Here is a 22,552-nt window from a genome sequence, read left to right on the forward strand (position 1 = left end):
TTTTAAGAGTCCCTTACCCTGCTCATTACCGCAAATACTATGAACCATATTCCACTGCTAGGCCTCTTGCTTTACTTATGCACAAACAATTTATGAATCTGAAGTCCACACTTACTAACTAAAATGACACTCTTCCTTTATGAATGAATTATACTTACCTCATCAAATTTAACAAAACCTGGTCTGGTTCCATTAAACTCTTAGCTTGCCATCTCTTATCTGTGTTCGGTAGTTTTTAACTCCTTGTTTTGGATCATCTGAAACTCCCCTTATGATTTCCCAGCAAACATACTCTCAGAGCCATCCTCACGAGGAAACTGCATACAGCACCACCATTCATAACACTTAGACAAGTAGTTCCACTTATTCCTCCCACTGTGGTGTTCATTACAGACTGAATTCTCCTCGAAATGCTTAGTTTTCTGGTGCTCCTGCTCACCCAAAGCAACTTCCTGCTGCCAGGTAGCACTGTGGATTAACCTTAGCGTATTTGTACATGGTTTAACTGGATTATCTTGTACAACAGACACTCCTCGTGACAGATAAACATTACCAACAGCTTCCCCTAGCCAGAATGCCTTCCCACTAAGTTCCATTGTTGAACATCATATTTATGCAGAAAGTCTAACCCTAAGCTCACACTGTACCCTTTGCTTACAAGAGACACTGCTATGTATTGCTTAAATTTTGATGCCTCCAACGGAAAATTCGCAATTATCGATAATGATGTTTTAAAAATTGGAGGACAGTTTTCTTACACCAAAACAAGGAAGAAATGTCTAGTAAACATGAGCTCTAATATATGCATATCTCAAGAACTATGGCCACTTGTTCATCCTCGATACTGTGAAGTCTATCTTCTACTGCACGCTCCTTGCTTTCCATATTTTGAAAGTGTGGTACTGTCTCTGCATGTGCCCTGTACACCCACAGTTATATTTGCAGCAAACACCTTTTGTCGATCTCTAACCCATGTTGCAACATCAGTCTTCTCAAGTTCTGTTGCTAGCCTATGCCCTTTGTTTGGTTTCCTGTAGCAACACCTTGCTTACCTTATCACTCTGTATCAACTCATACAAAAGCACGGTACGTTTGCACATCCTGTTCACAAAACCCTGTATGGCTTCATTATGACTCTTAAAAATTACACTTCTCACAGAAAACCATGCACTATTCTGCTTCCTATCTCACTGTACCTGTGTGTGACTGAGCTGCCCAAAAGTTTCCACCCTGTCCAGTGCCTTTGTGCATTGTACAGAGGACTTCACTTTTCCCTACAGGCACAATCTCTCTATTTGCTAAGACTGTGACCAATGCCTGTTAGGTGATGACGAAAGATGTTCCACAAATGACACACACCTTCAAACTACCCACAGGAAAAGGAAGAAACTAGTTTTGGAATAGTTAGATCTACCTGTAGACTGCAACTTCAACAACCCCAACTCCTCATTCTTCTCTGCCGACCTTTTTATTCACAAATGCATTTTCTGCTCTCAGCTGCACTACCTCATTAACTAAAGACCGCATAGCTTCCTGACCGGTGACACCTGATGTGTCTGATTTAGCCATTGTGTTATCCTTAAAAAGGACAGAACACTCCTTAGTTAATAGCACTACCACACATCTAATCATGAGCCACCTAGACTCCCTGAATAGTTTCGCCTTATGGCCCAAATGATGACACACAAAGCAAACAGCTGCCACTGATTTGGCATAAGGGGCAGAATTACACTGTGTACATCCCACAGGCTCTACTTGTTGACCCCTAGAATTTTCTTTAAACTGAGAGACATCCCCAATTCCTCTGGCCTCACACCATTATTATAAAAGTGTCTCACTCGCCCCACAATTAAGATACCATAGGCTGGGGTTTGGACGTTGCATTGCAGGGGATGGTACAACCCTCACTGTCCAGTGGTGGGGACATCACCTCTCCTGTCACCACACTGGGGTTGTGTGAGTAGGATGAGTGGTGGAGTGAAGGGCACGTGGGTCCAGTGACAATAGTGGTTGAGACAAATATTTTATCGAACTTCAAATACACATCGTGTCAGTAGCAATGCAAGGCAGACAGGCCACACACTGGCCAGCGATAGCTAGCAGGCAGCTGGCTTCCGACCCAGCAAAGAGGTAAACATGTAGACATTCTGCGTTGATGTCAGGCCAAAAACCAGCCAGCAGTCTGACGGTGGACCAAGCCCCTAATGTCAGCTGCACTCTCCTCCTCCTGTGATTGTGTTCTGCTGTGGAAGTGACTCAGACTTGGCTCACATCCACTTAAGTGAATGGAGACACTGTGCACAGGATGACCCACTGCCCCCGGCAGGAGTCTGATAGTGTGAAGGTTTGGAAAGCAGGTCAGCAGCACTGTGGCACCAAGTCCCACAAGGAGACTCAGTTCAGGAGTGGCTGGCCTGACTCGGTCTTAAACCCATGGCTGCAGCTGGCAGTGCCCAGCCATCTTGTGTAGCATGGTATTGCTGCTGGACTTCAAATAAATATGCCTCAAAATTCACAGCTTTTTATATGGTTCCAAGGTGCATTTGTTGCACTGTTACCCAGCATCGTGTCATGTAGCTCACAACATGGGCCTTGACCCAGTGTGGTGACATCATCCTGCCTGCTCCTGCTATTAATGATGCATGGTGCAGGTTTTGCAGAGCATAGCTAGTCCATCTGGCAATTCTTTTGCATATGTGTTGGTAAACCTATCAAGCAGCACATAATGGGAAATGCTACTCACCTCTGTACAGAACACAAATTGTCTCGAGACTGTGTTTATCACAACTGGTGCTGTTAATATTGGAAAGCATGTAGAGACAAGTCCAAAAAAGTTTTAAGATATTTCTTGTTCTACAGAGCCGACAATGTGTTGACTGTCATGTGCATAGTGATGAACATTTCACTGCTAGGCACACTATGTCATGTGTGAGGCTCTGCTTTTGCTGCCACTGGCCAAATGACAGTATGTTAAACACCTCCGTTTGTTGACTCCTTAACAAGTAGGGGCCCCATAACATGTTTTTTAAGCAAATGCACCATTAGCAACAATTACACAGTGTCCTTTACGTTCTAGTTGGTAAGGTTTGCGGAACTGGTAAATTCGAAGTATTATGCTCAAGTAATCTTCATGGTTTTCAGTTATTAAAAACACCATCAGACATTCTACACTTACACATAAATCAAAGTGTCTAACTCTATATTCAGTTCCCATCAGTGCTAATAGCACAATACTATGGGTGCCTTTGTGATCACAGTAAACACTGCCTTCTTTCATGGGAACCTGTGTCACTACAGATTTTCCAGCCATAGGACCAATAGTCTGGAATAGTTGAGCCATTTGCAAAAACATTGTTCTGTTGAAGGTACCTTAAAACAGAAAATCACTATCTAAAATTTCCTCTTATTAATAATAAAATTTACTACATACATTCCAGTTATCAGACAAAAATGGGGAAGTGAATGTGACAGAAATACTGTTTTGGAGGAAAATTTTACACAAATTGAAACCACAAGAATGCCTTTCAAATGGAATAAAGTCAGCAGGGTAAATTCTGATGTTTGGAAGGCAATAGAAATGTTGCCTGCTGATATCATGTGTTTGGAGACTACATGGCATGTTGAGCTTGAATCACAAGTATCAAGTAAAAAATTAAAACTTATAATGCAATAAGCAATTTTGGGAGTTTCTGCAGAGAATGACAATTTAAACACTTGCAGTAATATGTGGATTTCTGATTTATATAAATTTCATTTTGACACTGTATATGCCATTGCATGGAATAAAAATTTTCTGATACAGGCAAAGTGGATGATTCACAAGATAATTGTTTAGTAAAATGTCTTGCTTAAGCAGATTATTTGAGTGCACTTATGAAACATCAGAATACTAACCTTCATATATTCTTTTCAAACATTCAAATGGAGCCTCTCAGCCGTCAAGAACAATGTGGGAAATTGAGCACACGAGAACTATAAAATTCTGTGCTTAAGGTCCGTCTCTAATTCTGTATGACTACAATGGATGGGTTTTATACCTAGTTACTTTAACACAACCTGATGATGTCCCAACAGGGTAAAACACATTATTGAAATTAAATAACTTTGCAACCCAGAGTGTTTTTAAAACAAACTACAAAAGGATGTGAGCAAGTGGAAACAATTGGACAAACCAAATAATTACACACATTATCCACAGCTCGTGGTCTTGCAGTAGCAATCTCGCTTCCCGCGCACAAGGCCCCGGGTTCGATTCCCGGCGGGGTCAGGGATTTTCTCTGCCTCGTGATGACTGGGTGTTGTGTGTTCATCATCATCATCATCATCGACTCAAGTCGCCAAAGTGGTGTCAACTAAAAAGGACTTGCAATATGGCGGCCTAACAACCCCGTATGGGGCCTCCCGGCCAACAATGCCATACAATCATTTCATTTCATTACACACATTACTAAAAGTAAGTATTTTGTGTGATATTTAAGTGTTATTTGCTTACCTGTTGCTAAAATCTGAATGGTAATTAAAATGCACTCTTTTGGTGATAAACCTGCCACATTTTTGAATCCAGTTTTCAAACATCTGATTGTACAACAGACAAAAGGTCTTCAGAACATGCATAAAACATTCTGGGAGAGTTCATTCAGAGTGGGGTCCCCTGATTTTTAGTGCATTCAGCATTTCTGAAAACAAGCATATACAACTGTTTCCAGTGCTTCACTTAAACACTTTCTCCTTAAAATGTTTTTTGTGCTTCAATAACAATAGTTGCTGAACTGTGGACGGTTCCACGTGTAATTACAACTTCATGAAATTAATGTGTGTTGGAGACTTGCAGAGAAAATGTGCCAAGTTTTTGCTCTAATGTAAACACCTCAGAAAGTACTTGCAGAAGTTATTCACTATTAGACACACACTTGACCGAGTTGGAGCAAAAATCTCTGCTTGGAAATGAGGCCAAAGCTGGTCTTAAATTCCATGAACTACATGAAATGTTGGACATGAAATTTTATTTTGAAACAATTTTTTTTACACTGTTTTGGTTAGCATCAAAACCTAGCAGTAACACACTGATAGGTCTACACATGTAGGCACTGTCAGTTTCTTCGCCATTTCCATCAGACGGTTTTTAAGGTTCAGCTCCCATTTACAGATGTACACAGCAATCAAAATATTACAGAGTATACTCCCCACATGCTATTATTGCTGATGCTTCACCTACACTTTTCTGGTGAATCTTCCTGCAACTTTTTAAGTGTGTACAGCATTGCAACTCCTAGAGGAAAGCCATAGTGCTCCCTATTTGTTTTTTACCATTCTGTCAGCACTTAATGTCCTCACTGAAGGTGGTAGTTGTGAATAATTAAACAAACTTACAAAGTGAGCTCTTGTTCTTCAATGGCAGTTTTACTTCCGTAATGACAAACAACGAAGTGTCTTCTATAATAGAATTTTCACCTGTACTAGTTTTCTACTCTTCATTTGACAACCACCTTTTTACCAGTGAATAATACTGAGGTATTTATAACTAAATCTCTGGTACTGTTATTAGATCATACTGGACCTCTTTTAAAAGTACCTGAAAGATGGGTCGCAGTCCATTCTTCACGGAGTGCTGCACTGAGGAGAGGTATCGATGTCGGTCGGTGAGACCTGCCACGAAGTTGGGGTTCCAAAACATCGCAAAGGTGTTCTATACGATTCATGTCACGACTGTGCATGTGAGTCCATGCCATGCAACTTCACCACAGGCTGTGCACTATGAACAGGTGTTCGATCGTGTTGAAAGATGCAATCACCATCCCTGAATTGCTCTTCAACAGTGGAAAGCAAGAAGGTACTTAAAACATCGATGTAGGCCTGTGCTGTGATAGTGCCACACCAAATGAGGGGTGCAAGCCCCCTCCATGAAAAAACGACCACACCATAACACAGCTGCCACCGAATTTTACTATCGGCACTACATACACTGGCAGATGTTCAGCAAGCATTTGCCAGACCCACACACTGCCATCAGATTGCCACATCATGTACCATCATTTGTCACTCCACAAGTTTGTCCACTGTCCAATGTTTATGCTCCTTACACCAAGTGAGGCGTTGTTTGGCATTTACTGGCATGATGTGTGGTTTATGAGCAGCCACTTGACCAAGAAATCCAAGTTTTCTCACCTCCCACCAAACTGTCATAGTACTTGCAGTGGATCCTGATGCAGTTTGGATGGTCTAGATAGATGTCTGCCTATGATATATTATGATCCTCTCCAACTGTCGGCACTCTCAGCCAACAGATGAGGTCGGCCTGTACGTTTTTGTGCTGCAAGTGTCTTCACGTTTTCACTTCACTATCACATTGGGAACAGCAGACCTAGGGATGTTTAGGAGTGTGGAAATCTCACATACAGATGTATGAGACAAGTGACACTGCATCACCTGACCATGTTCTAAGACCGTGAGTACCCCAGAGTGCTACATTCTGCTCTCTCAATGTCTAATGACTACTGAGGTCACTGATATGAGTACCTGGCAGTAGGTGAAGCACAATGCACCTAAGATGAAAAATGTATGTTTTTGGAGGTGTCTGGATACTTTTGATCTCAGAGTGCAACTGAGTTATTCCATAATCACTATCCTACTGGAAAATGTGATTGACAAAAATGATGGATTTGGGAAATGGCAGTTCAGATACCAGTCATCCTGTTTTCTGTAATTTCCCTGTTTTCTACCACTTGTCTGCGAAAGGCAAAGGTTCATAGGTCGAGTCTTGGTCTGGCACAGTTTTAATGAGCCAGGAAGTTTCATATCAGCGCACACTCCGCTGCAGTGAAAGTCTCACTCTGGAAACATCCCCCAGGCTGTGGCTAAGCCATGTCTCTGTAATACCCTTTCTTTCAGGAGTGCTAGTTCTGCAAGGTTCACAGGAGAGTTTCTGTAAAGTTTGGAAGGTAGCAGACAAGGTACTGGTGGAAGTAAAGCTGTGAGGACGGGGTGTGAGTCATGCTTGGGTAGCTCAGTTGGTAGAACACTTGCCCATGAAAGGCAAAGGTCCCAAGTTCGAGTTTTAATCTGCCAGGAAATTTTCAGGCCTAGTCATGTTTCCCAATGCACCAAATACTGAGACCTAACACTTTCATGATTTGTCACTACAAAGCACTGTACACTATAAATTTTTATCTTTGAAATTAACCAAACATATGGCACAAAATATTCTTTAGGGAGGGGGTTGGCACTTTCTTTCAGCGACCCTTTCTATTAGCTTTTCAGACGAGCCATCTACACTCGCACCATTGTGTTAAAACACTAAGGCATCTAACAGGTCACTTCTCCCTATTCCCTTATATCTTGATACCTTTCCTCAATCACATGTACTGGAATGTGAAGCTCTTACATATTCTTCACGATGTGCTATAATGACTGCATATCTGTCCTCTTGTTTACAGATCAGTGTGTGTAACAGTAAAATGCAGGTAATAATGTAATACCTGTTCATGAACGTATTCTTTTCATTAAGTAAAACCACATTGGTCTTCTTAAAAAAGCACTGCCAGTCTGCCTCAGACCTAAATCAAAGACTAACATTAAAACAACTGTTCAGTTACCCATGCACATCTACTCAATATGTTAGGGCTACCACAGTAGATCTAATAATTATTTAAATAAAAAATCTGTAGCAACATTTTTAAATCCAACTGAATAAAATTTCTCCTAGCACCATACAGATTCTTAAACACCATAATAGTCTTCCAAATCCGTGACAATTCTTAATAGCTATAAAAATACTTTTAAGATTCAAAATGAAAAACAGGCCACTTGCAATAAAAAGTAAAACTACTCATACATCAGCTACAGACTTCATGTGCCCCTTGTTCTTACATTTTAAATCAAAGTATTATTTTCATAGCAATTAAAAATTCACTAACAAATTTTCATAAAAATCTACAGGGGATCAGGAATAGCTAGGATGCCTGAAACTAGTTATGGCTCTAAAATAAAACATTTAAAAGTATCTGACTGGATGCGTCATTCACCAACTATGATTAATGGCTGTTTAGTTCAGAACATCAAACATGGATAAATTAACATTCAGTAAAATATCTGCCCATTTAATTCTTTTCCAAAAAATGAAGTAAATTTTGTAAGCTTTTTATAAGATATTTATTGCTGCAAACTATTGTAAACAGGATCTGACAAGGATTGGGAACAAGTCAAAGAACCAGCTGAGACTGGTTGACAAGCCAGGTGTCACTGAAAGCAGTTAACCCAGTGCGAACAAGGGGAAAACTGACACGGACAGCACGGCAGAAAGAAGTTCAAACAAGGAATTCAAGAGTGAACACCTAAGGCATAGTGAATCACACCAAACCACTGTGTAATGAGAATACGGAAGTGCAGCAAATACCCAACTGAAGGCAGAGCTGCAGCACACTTGGCTTTATTGTGCAACTGTCAGCACTAATTTGCAGGCAAGATGGATGTGGCCTTGTCAGGCCAGCATTTCAGAGGTGATACTACACTATCAGATGCAGTAGTAACATACAGGAATCATCCTAGAGTTCCACACTTACTACCATGAACACATTTCGATGCAACCCACAACCCATGCCGGCCTGCAGGACAGCAGAGATGTCTAGTGTTACCAGCACTTTTCGCCCCTCTGCTGAGGGAGCTAGATGGATCAAGACAGGCAAAAAGAGTTAATATTGCATTGTCATGCAGGTCTGAGTGAATTTTAAAATTTCAAGCCTCTAGCTTGTCAGCAATCAACTGCAATATTTGTACCAGACAGCAACCTAACAAAAACACACCAAAAATCTATTTACTGATAAGGGTGACATGGCCACTGCAATGTAGCAATCACAGTACTGTTAGTAACAATTTCAACTCACATACTGCATTTCACATTGACATACTATTCATATCACAGCATTTTATGTCAAATAGCAGGCAAGGCATTCAAACCACTTGTTACTAAAAATACTCTCCAAAACTTTTGCACTACTAACAATAACTCTGTAAACCAATCTCATGAATGTCACAGTTTTGTTCCAATACTGTTTTAATTTCAATGGCTACAAGAACAATTAAAAACCAGTGTGCCCCTGCTATATCTCCACAACAAAGTGTCAGTTTAACCTCATTTTTGTAATGGACACCCAAGTATTTCGACATGAGTAATGGGATGGCTATCAGTGCAGACAAAACATTTCTTGCAATGTTTAATACAATAAGGAAAAAATATTTAGACATGTCCAGGCTTGGATGAAATTTAGAGAAGTACCCATGAAAATCTGATACATGTAATATTACACCCAGAACTTTATTACATTAACTTTCTCCAAATGGACAAAACTAGAGTTTGAGACTTCACATTAAAAAGGGAGTACATGAAAATTTATTCTCTTCTAATGACAGCTAATTAAAATATCACAATTTGGGAACATTATACATTGTTCGTGGAAGAATTGGAGAACTTTGATTCTTTTGATAGCACCCCATTTTTATGTTGTGGTTGTAGTATTTATTTTCCTAACTTTTTACTGCACAACCTGTCACATTGTGGTAACTTAAGAGTTGCTTCATTTTTATCCTAAATAATAGTTTTATACAGTGAGAACTTAAACATTCATTGCTGCACATGGAGGAAGACCATGTCCACCACCTTGTCTCACCGCCATCAATAGATTTCTTTTGATCATCATCTATGTTTGATGATCATGGCAAACAGCACAACATGGTCAAGTCTTTAACAAACTTAAGTTTGACAAATTGTGTATGGGGGGCCTTAAAGGACCAACACAGATTTTTCGGTAATAAGGAGCATCTGATGGCTTGTGGATCATCCAGGGTGGTTTCACAGGAAACAGGTTCCACCTATTTGTATGGAGGTATGTTGTTCACTCTGAAAACCAGTCCAACCCTTTTTGCCTTTGAAACATGAAGTGAGTTTTAGAGCTTAAAATTATTCCATTGCACTACGCTAGGGTTATTTGAAGTACACCTTTGGATACGCACATATCAAGAATTCATTCTCCTTCCCACAAGAGTCTCCAGATTTATTTCCACACTACAGAAAATAGTTGTCCTACCCAAACATTTACACAAGCCAGGCAATCTTTTCCTAATCACCTCTTACTCTTCCATCATACTGCACTTTCTCATAATATGAAAGCTTTAGATACTTTCAGCCATCCTTATACTTTTGTAGTGCTGTCCATTATATCTGAGTAGAACCGCCCACAAATGTGTCATCTAAAGATGACCAACAGGTCTATGGATTGGAAAAAGAAATACAGCACTTTTTTAACATTCTCTCAACCATGTCTGAGCACAAGCTGAGTATGGGGAAGGATATTAACTCATTTTTCAGATGAACTATAAAACATTTGCTGTTATAGTACAATGGTGAAGCTTAGATGGGCAGGTCATAATGGGGTGGCACCAAAATAGGGAAGCAAAATTTATGACAACTAAAATGCAGTTGCTTTACAAGACACCCTGGGGATCAGACTTGTCAGTTTGGTAGGTGGGGTTTTGGAGGTTAAAAATTCTAGACCTAACTACACATGGCTACAGCAAGCTGGTCCACATGGACATAGGCTGCTGCAGAGATGAGGCTCGCACAGAATAGACTAGTGTGGAGAGCTACATCAAACCAGTCTTCAGTTTGAAAATAAAAATGATTGTAGGTAAATGATTCCACAAAGAGCACATTTTGCAATACAATATACGTGTAGCTCAAGACAATCAAAATTTTTGCAGAACTGAATTGTCCAAGTCTAAATCAGAATTACAAGAAAATATACTGCTAACAACTCATAAAAAACCAGTTTCAGACTTTGAATCAGCATATATAGTTATGGACAGTTGATGGTATTGGTGCAACAAAACTTAAACATTTCATCAGAACTGGAAATGCAAAATGTGACAGATCAAGATTACTATATTGCCTAACAAGGTTAATGACCTGAAAGTAAAGAGTATGAAGTTTGTCATTCATCATCACATTTACAGGCAGAATTATCCATTTTCTGCAATTTCACTGATCTTTCACTTTCAGTACAGAAGCCTAATATTGGCAGGGGGCAGGCAGCAGCACAAGTTGGGATTTGGACACAACATGGGCATAATATTCCACATCCCCTAATGTACCAGCAAGTACTTAATTTCCTTACTTAAAAAGGAACTTTTGTTCCAAAAGCTAGGAAGTTTCTCACTTTTGAAAAGTGAATCACCAGTACTGGATTTAGCTTAACTAATTTAAGTGCTGTGCAACTGTTCTGTCAAATTTCATAGTGCTATCAAGCACATTTTCATTTTCCTATTTATACTAAAATGCAAACAAAATTTAGTGCCCAGAAACCAAAAAACACCATTTTCCTCATCAATGTCAGTTCAGCATTAATATGAACTGCACAGAAACTGGCAAACTCACTGCAGGTAACTACAACCTATGAATTCAAATATCCTCACTGCATATTTGATTAACACTTAAGAATTTCAAGGAATGATGTAACTGCTCACTTTTTCAAGGCACTGGAAAAAACATTGCAACAAAGGAAGAAAAACATGGATATCACACTGTGGACTGACAACTGGTGCCTGAGTAAGCTGCAACAGCCTCTATGAACTTTTACAACTCAAGCTCAAACATTTTTCTAGTTTTGCACATGCTAATGGAATATTATAAAGTTAACGGAATCAGAGTAAACCATTCTTTAAATAACTTTCCACTCTGAACACACATGATTAGCTTTTATCACCAGGTTACATACCAGCAAAAAGTCCTCAATATACTACTGTAAGAGCCTCATATTAGAATATATTTAAAATATTTTGTCAGGAATGTTCTCAGGCATTAATAGCTTCAGTTGTAACCAGATTTTACCAGGCCATCAAAATCAAAATGCTAGCCAAAAGTATTTTATGAAAAAATTTCTGTGTTACACACTTGACAATTCGCATAAGTTATTTTCATTATGGTATTAAATAATGGAACATTTCACAATCTTGTAATTTTTTTCAAAAGTTTATTTTTCTTACTTTTTATTTTATAATGAATGTCATAAAAATTAGCCCTGCTTTTGAGCCAATTCTCTGGCCTTTGCCTTCTCAATTTTGGCAATCCTGGCAGCAGATTTTGATCCCAAAAGACCACCACCCCAATGCCTTCTGAATTCTTCATAGCGCTCATTGAAGTTAGTTTTTACAGACTCTACAATTTTCGTCAATGCTGCCCTATCAGATGACTCCACCTGTAAAATTATGCAGTGACAGTTTTGGGTATTAGCAGAAAATTTTGATTTGAAAATTCAGTAATTTGTTATACTGTAATAAAGGTAATTAGTACCTGAGTGATGGCAACACACGTGCACGTTTTCTTATGTACTAAACGTCCAAGACGGGCCTTTCCTTTAACTATACAATACGGGACCCCCATCTTTCGGCACAAAGATGGCAGGAAAAGTACCATCTGTAACAACGGAATTAGTCAGGAGATATAGAATTGTTAAATATAAAAACAAAATTAGTGTATACTGTTCAGTGCATATTGTCATCAATTTAATCAGGTGAAGAAATTCAAAACATCATTAAATTAATATTGTACTATTCTTTGCATATATCTAAATTTATACCTCAATTGGATCCACATCATGTGCAATTACAACCAGCTGGGCTTTCTTCTGCTCAATCAGTTTTGTTACTGTCTGCGCTCCTTGCTTTACTGAAAGAATCTTCCTCTCATGTGTCTCTTCTTTCTTCGAAACCTTAGCCTGAGCCTGTGTAAACAATCTCTGCTTCTTTGCCTGGCGAGTTTCTGGGCGATACTTATCAAGCAACTTGAAGAGTGCAGTAGCTATAAAAAGAAGAGACTTTTTGAATCTCCTAAAATCATTTAAAATCTTAGTTCTATCATTTGTTGTATCAGAATTAAAAAGCTCGTTAAAAGTCAGCATCATACTCAGTTGTTATTTTCATCATTTCACAAAGAGTGTAAATGAATAGGAGTTTAACATTACCAGTTTGCCTGTCCAGAGTTTGAGTAAACTGATTTATTGGTGGTGGCACTTTCAGTCGTTTTTGCAGTACTGATTTCTGTCTTTGAATCCTGATATATTTTGGCCATTTCACAAAACGGCTAAGGTCACGAGGTGGCTGAATGTCCTGACCTGTAAAAATATTTATGTTAAAAAGGCAAGCACTGCACGTATCAGTTACAAAGTAGAGAGAGAGAGAGAGAGAGAGAGAGAGAGAGAGAGAGAGAGAGAGAGATTTGAATGCCCCAATTGTAAGGAACAGCAGAATGGGAAAGTAGCTATCCCATAGATACAAAAACTCCGACATGCACCGTACTAAAAAATGGAAAATTGTTTATGAATTGGAAGATTTTGGTATCCACATTAGAAGATATTTTCAATGACAAGCCCTCAAAGAAAATTACAATATCCAGGATGTATGCCAGCAACAACCAAGTCTGAAGTGAATGACAAAGCCCTTAACCATTTTGAATTTCAAACAAAACAAAATACCCAAAATACCAGAAAGTGCATGAAACAATTCACTATTGGAAAAAAAGATGCATGGAACCTACAATCACATTAAGATCCCCAAAGCCAAATCAGCGTAATAAAATCCAGCCCAAACAGCTCGATGCAACTGTGCTCAAGTCTGCATGCAATAAATCATAACTCTCGTGTGCCCACAAACAGTTTTACTCTACTGCTGAGCTGCCATTTATCTACCTAAAGAACTGCCAGCAGGAAACTACACCTGCAAAGCATACATTATACTCAGGACACTAATTCATAATGAAGTTAGGTTTAAGCTTATTTGATCTTAGTTTGCCACTTCTCTATAAAAAGCACGAAGAATAGGCTAAACCGTCAAGACAGTGGCTCTAACCCTTCCACTGCTGTGGGTGTATATAAATATCTGCTATCCCACTTTCCAGGTGCTGAATATGTGTATACATGTGCCACTTAATGCTATGAACATCTGCATGCATCCTGAGGCACCAACCTATCACTGCAATTCATGATCTGCAAGGACAGTAATGGTCATGTCACACACGACTGTGTCCAACATCAAACTCAATAATTCAAGAATGAAGTATCACTCTGCTCTTAATTTTAAATAATATTTCAATATCTTATCTACATTTCATTCACTGCAATGTATGAGCTAAATCAACCATACACAAAGTTTACACAATACGTTTTTACCTCTGCAAAATCTTGAAAATTTCATTCAATGTTCTAGTTAAATTGATGCAGCACTATGATACATACCAAAAAGTAATTAAGCCCCTTATCAAGCAAGATATTGGACTGTAAGATATGCAAAAAATTTAATAGTTTTCGAAAAAACCAATCAGTAACATTGGCCAAAATGCCATCTCTCAGCACAGACACCACCATTTGGCAAGCATAACCACCACAATGAAAGGTGCCCTCAGCATGGAATGCAGACACTGTCCATAGCAGCAGAATGTTAAACAGTGGCAATTTTCCCACAAGTTTATCACAAAAATTTGTTACATGATGTATAATCATACAATTTTGGTTTGTTCATAACTCTTAACAAAACAAGAAACCTGGAAGAAAACCAATTCAACTTGTGAGAAGCTGACACGTACATTACAATTCCTTGTAGCATGATATTAAAGAACTGCAAGCTGCTGCCTTCTTATCCTGATCACTGCATTCATTATTCAAGTTTCCCCAAACATGTAACTTTTTTTGGAAAACACTAAATAATGAACTCTAGAACAAATATTTTAGAATTCAGTGGGTATGCAATGACAGATTTGAGCATCTTGTATTTACACAAATTTCATGTCTACAGGTAATTATTTTTTGTGAAAATGTGTGCTGACATTTGCACAATCAAGTCACTAGGTGGACCAGCCTTCACAATGGATCAAGTAAACACTACAAAAGTAATTCCCTTTGTAGTTGACTTGCCCAATCAAATATTTCCCATTTTCCCCTCAATGGGCCCAGTTAAAATATTTTTTCAACTCTGTTAAAAGTTATCCTGCAACAATCTCCACAGAAGTTTACAAACAAATTCACTATTAAACCAGTGTTACATGCACATAATTTATCAGAGGCCCAGTATAAAAATTTAATTTTGCAAAATGTGGCACATCAGACACCTGAAATTACACAACGTAAGAAAGTATCAACTTATATTTCCTCTTAGAATTGCTTACCAATCCCAAAATTTCTTGTCCTTTTATCAAATAAAGGATTTTCAACCTTCTTTGGTTCTACTTTCTTAATTGCCAGTGGTGCAGCTGCCACCTTCTTCCCCACAGTCTTCTTCTTGGGCTGCAAGTAATTAAACCATTATTCTCAAAATATTGTACACAATATTAAGCTGTTACAAATAATTGCTTCACAGTAAAAAAACTGATGTCAGGAGCCATACAACATCACTTGGAAACCAGCTAATCCTATGAAGTTATGGTTCCTACAGTTAAAGAACTAACACAGACCACATTTACTGCCAATGATTTGAAATGTGGCAACTGCAATTATCTTGATACAAAGGAAGAGGGGGATGTAAACTATCTTAACTACTTAGTTCATGTGACAGTTAAGTCCTTCATGCTGCACTATTTGAAGCTGGGCTACAGATTGAACTGGGCTTAACAACTGTAACAAACTAAATGAAAGCTGCTGCCAAAAACTGACACGTCAGACTTCATTATACCAAGATTAACAAAGACTGAAAATCCACATCAATACCTTTTTTCCCATAAAAGACTGTCCAAACTATATCACACTGACTTCTACATAAAATTAAACATTCCGACTGGTCCTGTGAACGGTCTGCCAAAAATGCAGGTTTTATAACTATTTCAGTTTGTAAAATTAGCCTATGCACTTTATTGTTGCACTTTTACTGCCAATTACATGTCTGGATGCAGTTTCATAACAAATCCATTTAAACTCACACTCATTTCACCATCTCACATGATAGTCACAAAATTAGTCACTGATATATCCTTGTTCAATGAGGGATTTTACTCGAGTGTTAGTTTCAACAATCAAGTACAATTTCAAAAATTTTAACATTCCATTCTTAACTCATCTGATGGAATTCCTTGAGACATGAGTCACCTATCCTCTTACCGAGTAGCAAGTGCATGGCAGAGGGAACTTACCATTATCACATGTTAGTTTTGCTTCCCATTCAAATAGCATAGTGAGTAGAAAGAACACAAACACCTCTGCACATTCTCTACTGAACCCCCATAGGAACAGTATATCAGGGGTTGTGGTATATTCAATATTTTCTTTAAACTCTGTACATAGGATTTAACAGGCTAGTTGGATCTACAAGTGCCTTCCAATTGTTCAGCATTTCTGTGAATTCAGCGAAAATATTCAACATCTCCTGTTCACCCTATTTGGTATTGGTCCCATACATATTAGCACTATTTTAAGACTGAACACACTATTTGTGAACCCTTCTATACTGTAATACCAAGGATGTCTTCAGTCTTATCTGTACACACCTATTTCATCATGTGCAGTTTCACATAGGAACAGCTCACATACACATGTTCTCACACACACACTGTCTCATTCAAGTAGCCTACTATGCATCCATTTCTTTGCTCAGCAATTTGTGCCACTTTTATTGTCATGAAAGCCTAAAGAAAAAGGACAGTTGGGTAAAACGGTATCTGAACAACAGGTACACAAGGTTTCAGATCACAGCAAGATTTTAGATTTTCTGCTTGGAAAACTGCAGCAGGCATAATCCACATCACTTCTTGCAGAGGGGTTACCTTCAGTCTTGATGTTATTGAATTTAGCATATGTTAAAAATCAGGAGTAAGTAAAATACACATAATTTGTTTTCTCCAAAAAATTCCTGCCCAGAGATTCAGGCTTCCAAAAATGACACTGAACATTTTGAAAATGCAAAATTTCAGAAAATATTTTAAAATGCTGTACCTCTAACAGTTCTAGATATTTTGTTGGGTTTCTTATGGGAAGGATAATTGCGTTATGATTACAAAGAACTCCTCCATTTGGACTTATCTGTCAAAGTTCTTTTACTATAGCATTCCAAACATTTTTATTATTTATGGAATACTTTTCCAGAAGTGCCAATCCATAAAATTTTGATTTTTTGTTGATTAGTATCATATAGTAGGAGAGCTTCCACTTTTAATTTGGACAGGTTTTATTTTTTAAAATATTTTTTTACTTTCAAGGGTAATTTATGTCTTAATTGAAGTTTTTTCTTACTAACTTCTTTGTTAGAATGCTTATTTCTAATGTGTTATCTCTTTTTGCTTTCTTTGTTGCAGTTATCTCTTTTCGCTTTGTTGTTGTTCGTCAGCTGCTTTGCCATGGCTGTTCATTGCAGGTTTCTGTATTGTAGTTGACCAGTGCTAAATTGTTTACTGAAGAGGCTTCTAAGAAATCAGACCATCCATGTAGTTCTGTCTTTTGCAAAAAGGACTGGGGCCAAAGGAGAGTTAAGTGTGCTGACTAGTTGCATATCCATGAAAGAGTCTTTGTTCAGGTTGCGAATAAGTGTTCTCATTTGAAGACTGCTTCAAAGTTAAGATATTTCCAGTGACAACTGTTATAAACATTTTGACAGAACAATGATAGTATCCAAACAAGTTTAAGCCTCCTATGGTGCAGATGATGCAGGTTTTACTTCACTAGAGGAAGAATTAAATACCTTGAATCAGTCAGCTACAGAGGTAGTTGTTAGTCCTGTTAAGAAACCATGGTCAGTGAAGTAAGCTCTATGCATCACGAAAGTGCAGAGAAATTACTAAAGCTATGGATGAACACACTACAGCAAAACTGACCGCACTCTTCAAAGTAGAAATGCCATCTTCAGAAGAAAATGAACCAAAGCACTCTTGCAAGGAATTTTTCACAAATACCAATCCAGTTTTTTAATACTGCACGTCCTACAGATGTGAAATGTGAAAGTGTAGTTTCAATTAAAAGTATTTAAGGCAGTTATAGAAATATTATGCAATAATACTTGCACTAGATTCTATTCAGGTATATACATGCATTAATATCTGTATATACTTTTATTCATAACTTTCAATTTTTAAAAGGTCTTTGTGTCTGTATCATGGTACTTTTTCGCATATTCTCAGCAACAAATACTTCATTTCATTCTTTGTACACATTTATATTTATCACCAGTTTCAGAAGAGTTGATCACGCTTAACATGACAAAATTTGGACAGAATTGATACAACACTAACTGCAATAAAATTGTTATAATACTGTAAACAGTTGTTACAGATGTTTCCACTACACATGTCAAATAATAGTAATAAAACACAAAGTAAATTTTAAGAAAGGTCTGAGACCCAGTACCTCTGCATGCGCCATTAAAAGGAGTTAAACATTGTGGTAGTTTTAGATAGGAAGTGTTTTGAAATATTGTTACTTAAGATACCAGTAGGTCGGGCCTGAACACACACAAATGCAGCTACTAATTGCACTATAGTCACTAACCAAATGCTTTGTGTACTCCAATTTATTTGCTTTGTGGATTGCTTGTTTTCTTATTTTGAAACGAGTGAAGAGATTAATCATGGTGCATAAAGAGATTCGAATGCATCTCTCACCGCAAAAGGAATCAGCTTTCCCTCTGACCATTATGTGAGTTCTGCATACATGGAAGCACAGAATGCAGCCCTTTGAGAGGGAGGCAGGGCTTATTCCCCACACCACTCCTCTCCCCTTGGGCAGCCTAAGTTATCATTTGTTTACGGTCACAGCTGACTGCCACAAACAGTCCACGTAATGCTTGAAAACAAAGTTACCTCTGTGTTCAATTTAATTCTGTCAAGTGAGTATCCCCGACATACCTTGAACCAATTTTTCATCCATTTTTCCCCACTTACAACAATGAAGCAGTCACCACAGCAGCATGTCACCATTTTAACACTCCAAACCAAAATATTAACGGACTGTTTAGGGAGAATTTCAGTAACAGTCCACACTAATCATCTAGTGAGCACTTAAGCAGGATATATTAATAATGACTTTTCATGCATCAACTGCACAAATCAAACTGAATTAGGCAGTGAAACATACTTTTTCATCAAAACACGGCTCCATTAAGTTTTCTTAATTTTCCAGTTTTAGTTATAGTCAAGTGTACAATGTACCACCAGCCATGTTGCAATATAAGGTTCATTTGAGCAGTTGCCAGACAGCGACAGACAACAGGCTGTACTGTGCATGTACAGCTACGATGACATAGGCAACCCGAGCTTGGTGTTTGCTCTGCTCACACACTTTTCATCACATTTGTGTGTGGAATTTCGTGCATGGTGGGGCATCACGTGACCATGTGCAGTCCTGCGGCATGTCACTGAGGACCTAAGGAGTTGTACCTGGAGAAATTTTTTTATCTATTCTACCCAGATAAGGAATGCAAATAAGGAAGCAGTTCTTGGCATATTATTCATTTCAAAACTAGACTCCACAGCTCAAAGTACCATAATATTCTGCTATATGGTGACATTTTTTTAAATTCGTACTCCGCAATATTGTTATGTAGCATTTCCAATCAGGTTTATATCTACACAGCACTGCAAAAGCTAGTAAGATGGAATACAAATTTCTTGCAAAAAGTTTCTTGTATAGCTTACACAACAATAAAGGACAAATTTCATGACTATTTCAAAATGCATAAAAAATGAACAAGGTTTTCTGTGAGGCAAATAAATTACAACTGGCAGTTATTTTCTACTCTAGGAATAAATAAAAAAGCCACGTGGGGAGTTAAAATGATAAAACACGGTATGTTGCCCATCTACAAAATAGCATAGAATGGCATTCTATAAATTTATTTCTTAAATTAAGAAGTAACTTCTGGCCTAGAGCAAATACTAAAGTGCCTTGTAATCGAAAAACACTTTTACAGAAGTCAGATTTGTAAATTTCTGCTACATCTGTCAATATATTTGAAACAAAATATTTAGTTCAAAACTACTGACCAAATTTGCCTACTTAGTCAGCTTCAAGTCAATGTTTACATATGTTCATACGTATATAGCATTAAGAGATCTTACAGTGTCAAAACAAACTGGACATCAGAGACTATTCCAACAGTGTTGGAATTTCATAAACCACACTTAAAATTCTTCATTCTGCTCTAACTGCAAATTTCTATGTCCAGATGCACTCTGAAGTATCTGACATTCAGCTTTTCTATGTAGGCTTCGTGATACCAATTTTCTTGGAGGTCCCGTAGTGTACTCTCATGTTTGGTTCTTTGTGGTATGTCATTCTTCCCAAAAAATGAAAATTTGCACTTGAAATAGAACTAAGTTTAAAGTAGCCAATAGAGCGGAATGAAACACTGTTTCAAATAGACTAACTGCTTCAGCAGAAAAAATTAATAAAAGCAAATTGCTCTACAAAACTGACAAATAGCTTCACTGAGACATTAATGGTTCATTGCTAATAATGTGGAAATAATATTAAATCATAAAACTAATTTTCGCCTTTCATGTTTATGAAAATTTATATTAATTCACTTGGTGGCTCCCAGCCACAGAAATTTGTTTTGCTTTCATTTGACGTGGGAGCTGTATACGAAGAGATCAGCAATATCACGAAACATACGGGTCACGTGGAGAAGGCCCCCACTATACCTCAGCTTGCTCTGCACATGCGTGGATCTGGCAGCTTGGGTGCACCGGAATAATTTCTCTGGGTAGCATCTAGCTACTTGCTGCTACTGCTCATACGGCAAACAGCCACACTCAAGTAGCCAGAAGCTGGAGAAGACACTGCTCATACACTAAGCTCTCTGCATGTATACAAGCCTGCTGGCAACTGCTCAAACAAACCTACAGACCAGTCTCATCACATTGTTTCAAAAGTTGTGCCTACACTCTCAACCAAATTGTCAAAAATTTATTAGCTACTTCCTTTGGCACTTCAAATACCTGGAGGTGGGGCAAGGAGCATATATCATAGACTACTTGACATTCTTAGAAACACAACAGAAAAGTGCTAATTTAACTAGGTGGTGCAGTAGAATTTGCATGTACTCAAAAATCACGTTGTCCACTCTAGGCCAAAACATGGAACAGGTGATTCTCAATTTCCTTTACCTCATTAATAGTTCAACTCTCAACCTGTCAACAGAAACACTGACAGTTATGTATAAAAAAATTCTGAAAATCTATTTTCTATATTTTTCTGACGCCATTACAAGCTAGAGCCAATGAAATTTACACATCCAATAACAATCTCCCAAAACATATACAAAAATTCCTAAATGAAGGCAAACTACACAACACATGGTCAGATAAATCTTAACCTGAACACCCGACCATATGCTGTAGTCGCATCGTAACACACTGGCTACAAGGCTATCCTAAATTCTTTTATCCTCTTTCCTAATTAAGTAATTAAGTCCAACCACGTGAAAACATCTACAATAAAGAGCGAATTGAGGTTAAACCTGCTCCCAAATACGGATTTATTGTACAACGGCAGATATGGTTCACCAGAATCTAGTCTGTTTTTATGAACTCTGCAGTCTTATCATACAAAACTTAACAGCTTCTACTTTCTGCAAACTGCACATGACTATACTATCAACAGACGAATAAATTTCATCAACTTGCAAACTGGCTGGCCATTCTAAATATCAGCCTTTACATTGATGCCTTTTAGTAATTAAGAACTGTTTAGAACATTACGTTACTTATTTCTATAGTAAATGATCTGACTTCACTTTAATGCATGCTGTTTTGAGTCTGCTACGAATATACAACTTAGAACAGTTGAATAATTATATTTATTTTAGTAGAACAAGTCTAATTAAAAGTAGACAGAACGGAAGCAATTTCATAACCGCAATCCGTAATTACAATCTCTCACTTCGCAAAGTTCAATACTGACTGCATTGCAATAATCAACAAGAAGTAGCTAAAAATATAAAATAAACGTAAACAACAGAAAATAACATCCCAGATGATAAATCGAGGTACACAGTTTTCATACCTTTTTCTGGACCATTTTCTTGCCAACAAAGTTAAAGATGCGATTGGATTACTTCCACACGTGGCAACACAACCCGGTCAGACGAACTAATCTCCTCTCCGCCTAAACTCCAAAGACTTCATGTGACCACCGGTATACGGCACGCAAAACAAAGATACCTTAGCAAAGACGTACCACTCTCGGAAAGCTAGTTACATCTTTCCGTATACATAATATCTTTGATAGGTTTCTACAACAAAAATAACACAAGAGTCTTAATTCCACCAAAATGTTCCATCAGAGCATATTTTAATGACCATTTTTAAATAACTTGAAATTAATATGCAAATATAGACGATTCCTCGCATCTCAGTCTCACAACACATTTATACGTCTTAAGGCCAATTCACACCGGCCGTCAAGTCGCGTCATTTCGAAACATACCACAACTAGAACTGTGAAACTAACGAAAAAAATGTATCCCTACCTTTGCGTTACTAAAAGTAACAGTACTCGCTACAAATGTATCGTTACTCGTAATTTTCATTACC

At 38.0% G+C, this 22,552-nt stretch overlaps 1 protein-coding gene across 1 annotated transcript; it reads right to left on the reverse strand.

Moving 5' to 3' along the window:
- Positions 1 to 12,000: 12,000 nt before the first annotated feature.
- LOC126470235 (60S ribosomal protein L7a) lies at positions 12,001 to 22,171 on the reverse strand. The gene is made up of 6 exons (XM_050097934.1): positions 22,023 to 22,171; positions 15,206 to 15,323; positions 13,011 to 13,160; positions 12,627 to 12,847; positions 12,341 to 12,463; positions 12,001 to 12,245 (listed from the first exon to the last, which is right to left on the reverse strand). The coding sequence occupies exons 1-6, from the start codon at positions 22,035 to 22,037 to the stop codon at positions 12,063 to 12,065; spliced, it is 810 nt and encodes a 269-aa protein (XP_049953891.1). The 5' UTR covers positions 22,038 to 22,171; the 3' UTR covers positions 12,001 to 12,062.
- Positions 22,172 to 22,552: the final 381 nt, after the last annotated feature.

The sequence above is a fragment of the Schistocerca serialis genome, chromosome 3, assembly GCF_023864345.2.
Source record: "Schistocerca serialis cubense isolate TAMUIC-IGC-003099 chromosome 3, iqSchSeri2.2, whole genome shotgun sequence".
Taxonomy (NCBI): Eukaryota; Metazoa; Arthropoda; class Insecta; order Orthoptera; family Acrididae; genus Schistocerca; species Schistocerca serialis.

What these genes read in the sequence shown, in the direction of transcription:
- LOC126470235 (XM_050097934.1), bottom strand. An exon ending in AACTCTGGACAGGCAAACTG is followed by an intron (nt 12,848 to 13,010) that starts GTAATGTTAAAC and finishes TTCTTTTTATAG; the next exon opens with CTACTGCACTCTTCAAGTTG. An exon ending in CGTGTGTTGCCATCACTCAG is followed by an intron (nt 12,246 to 12,340) that starts GTACTAATTACC and finishes ATAATTTTACAG; the next exon opens with GTGGAGTCATCTGATAGGGC.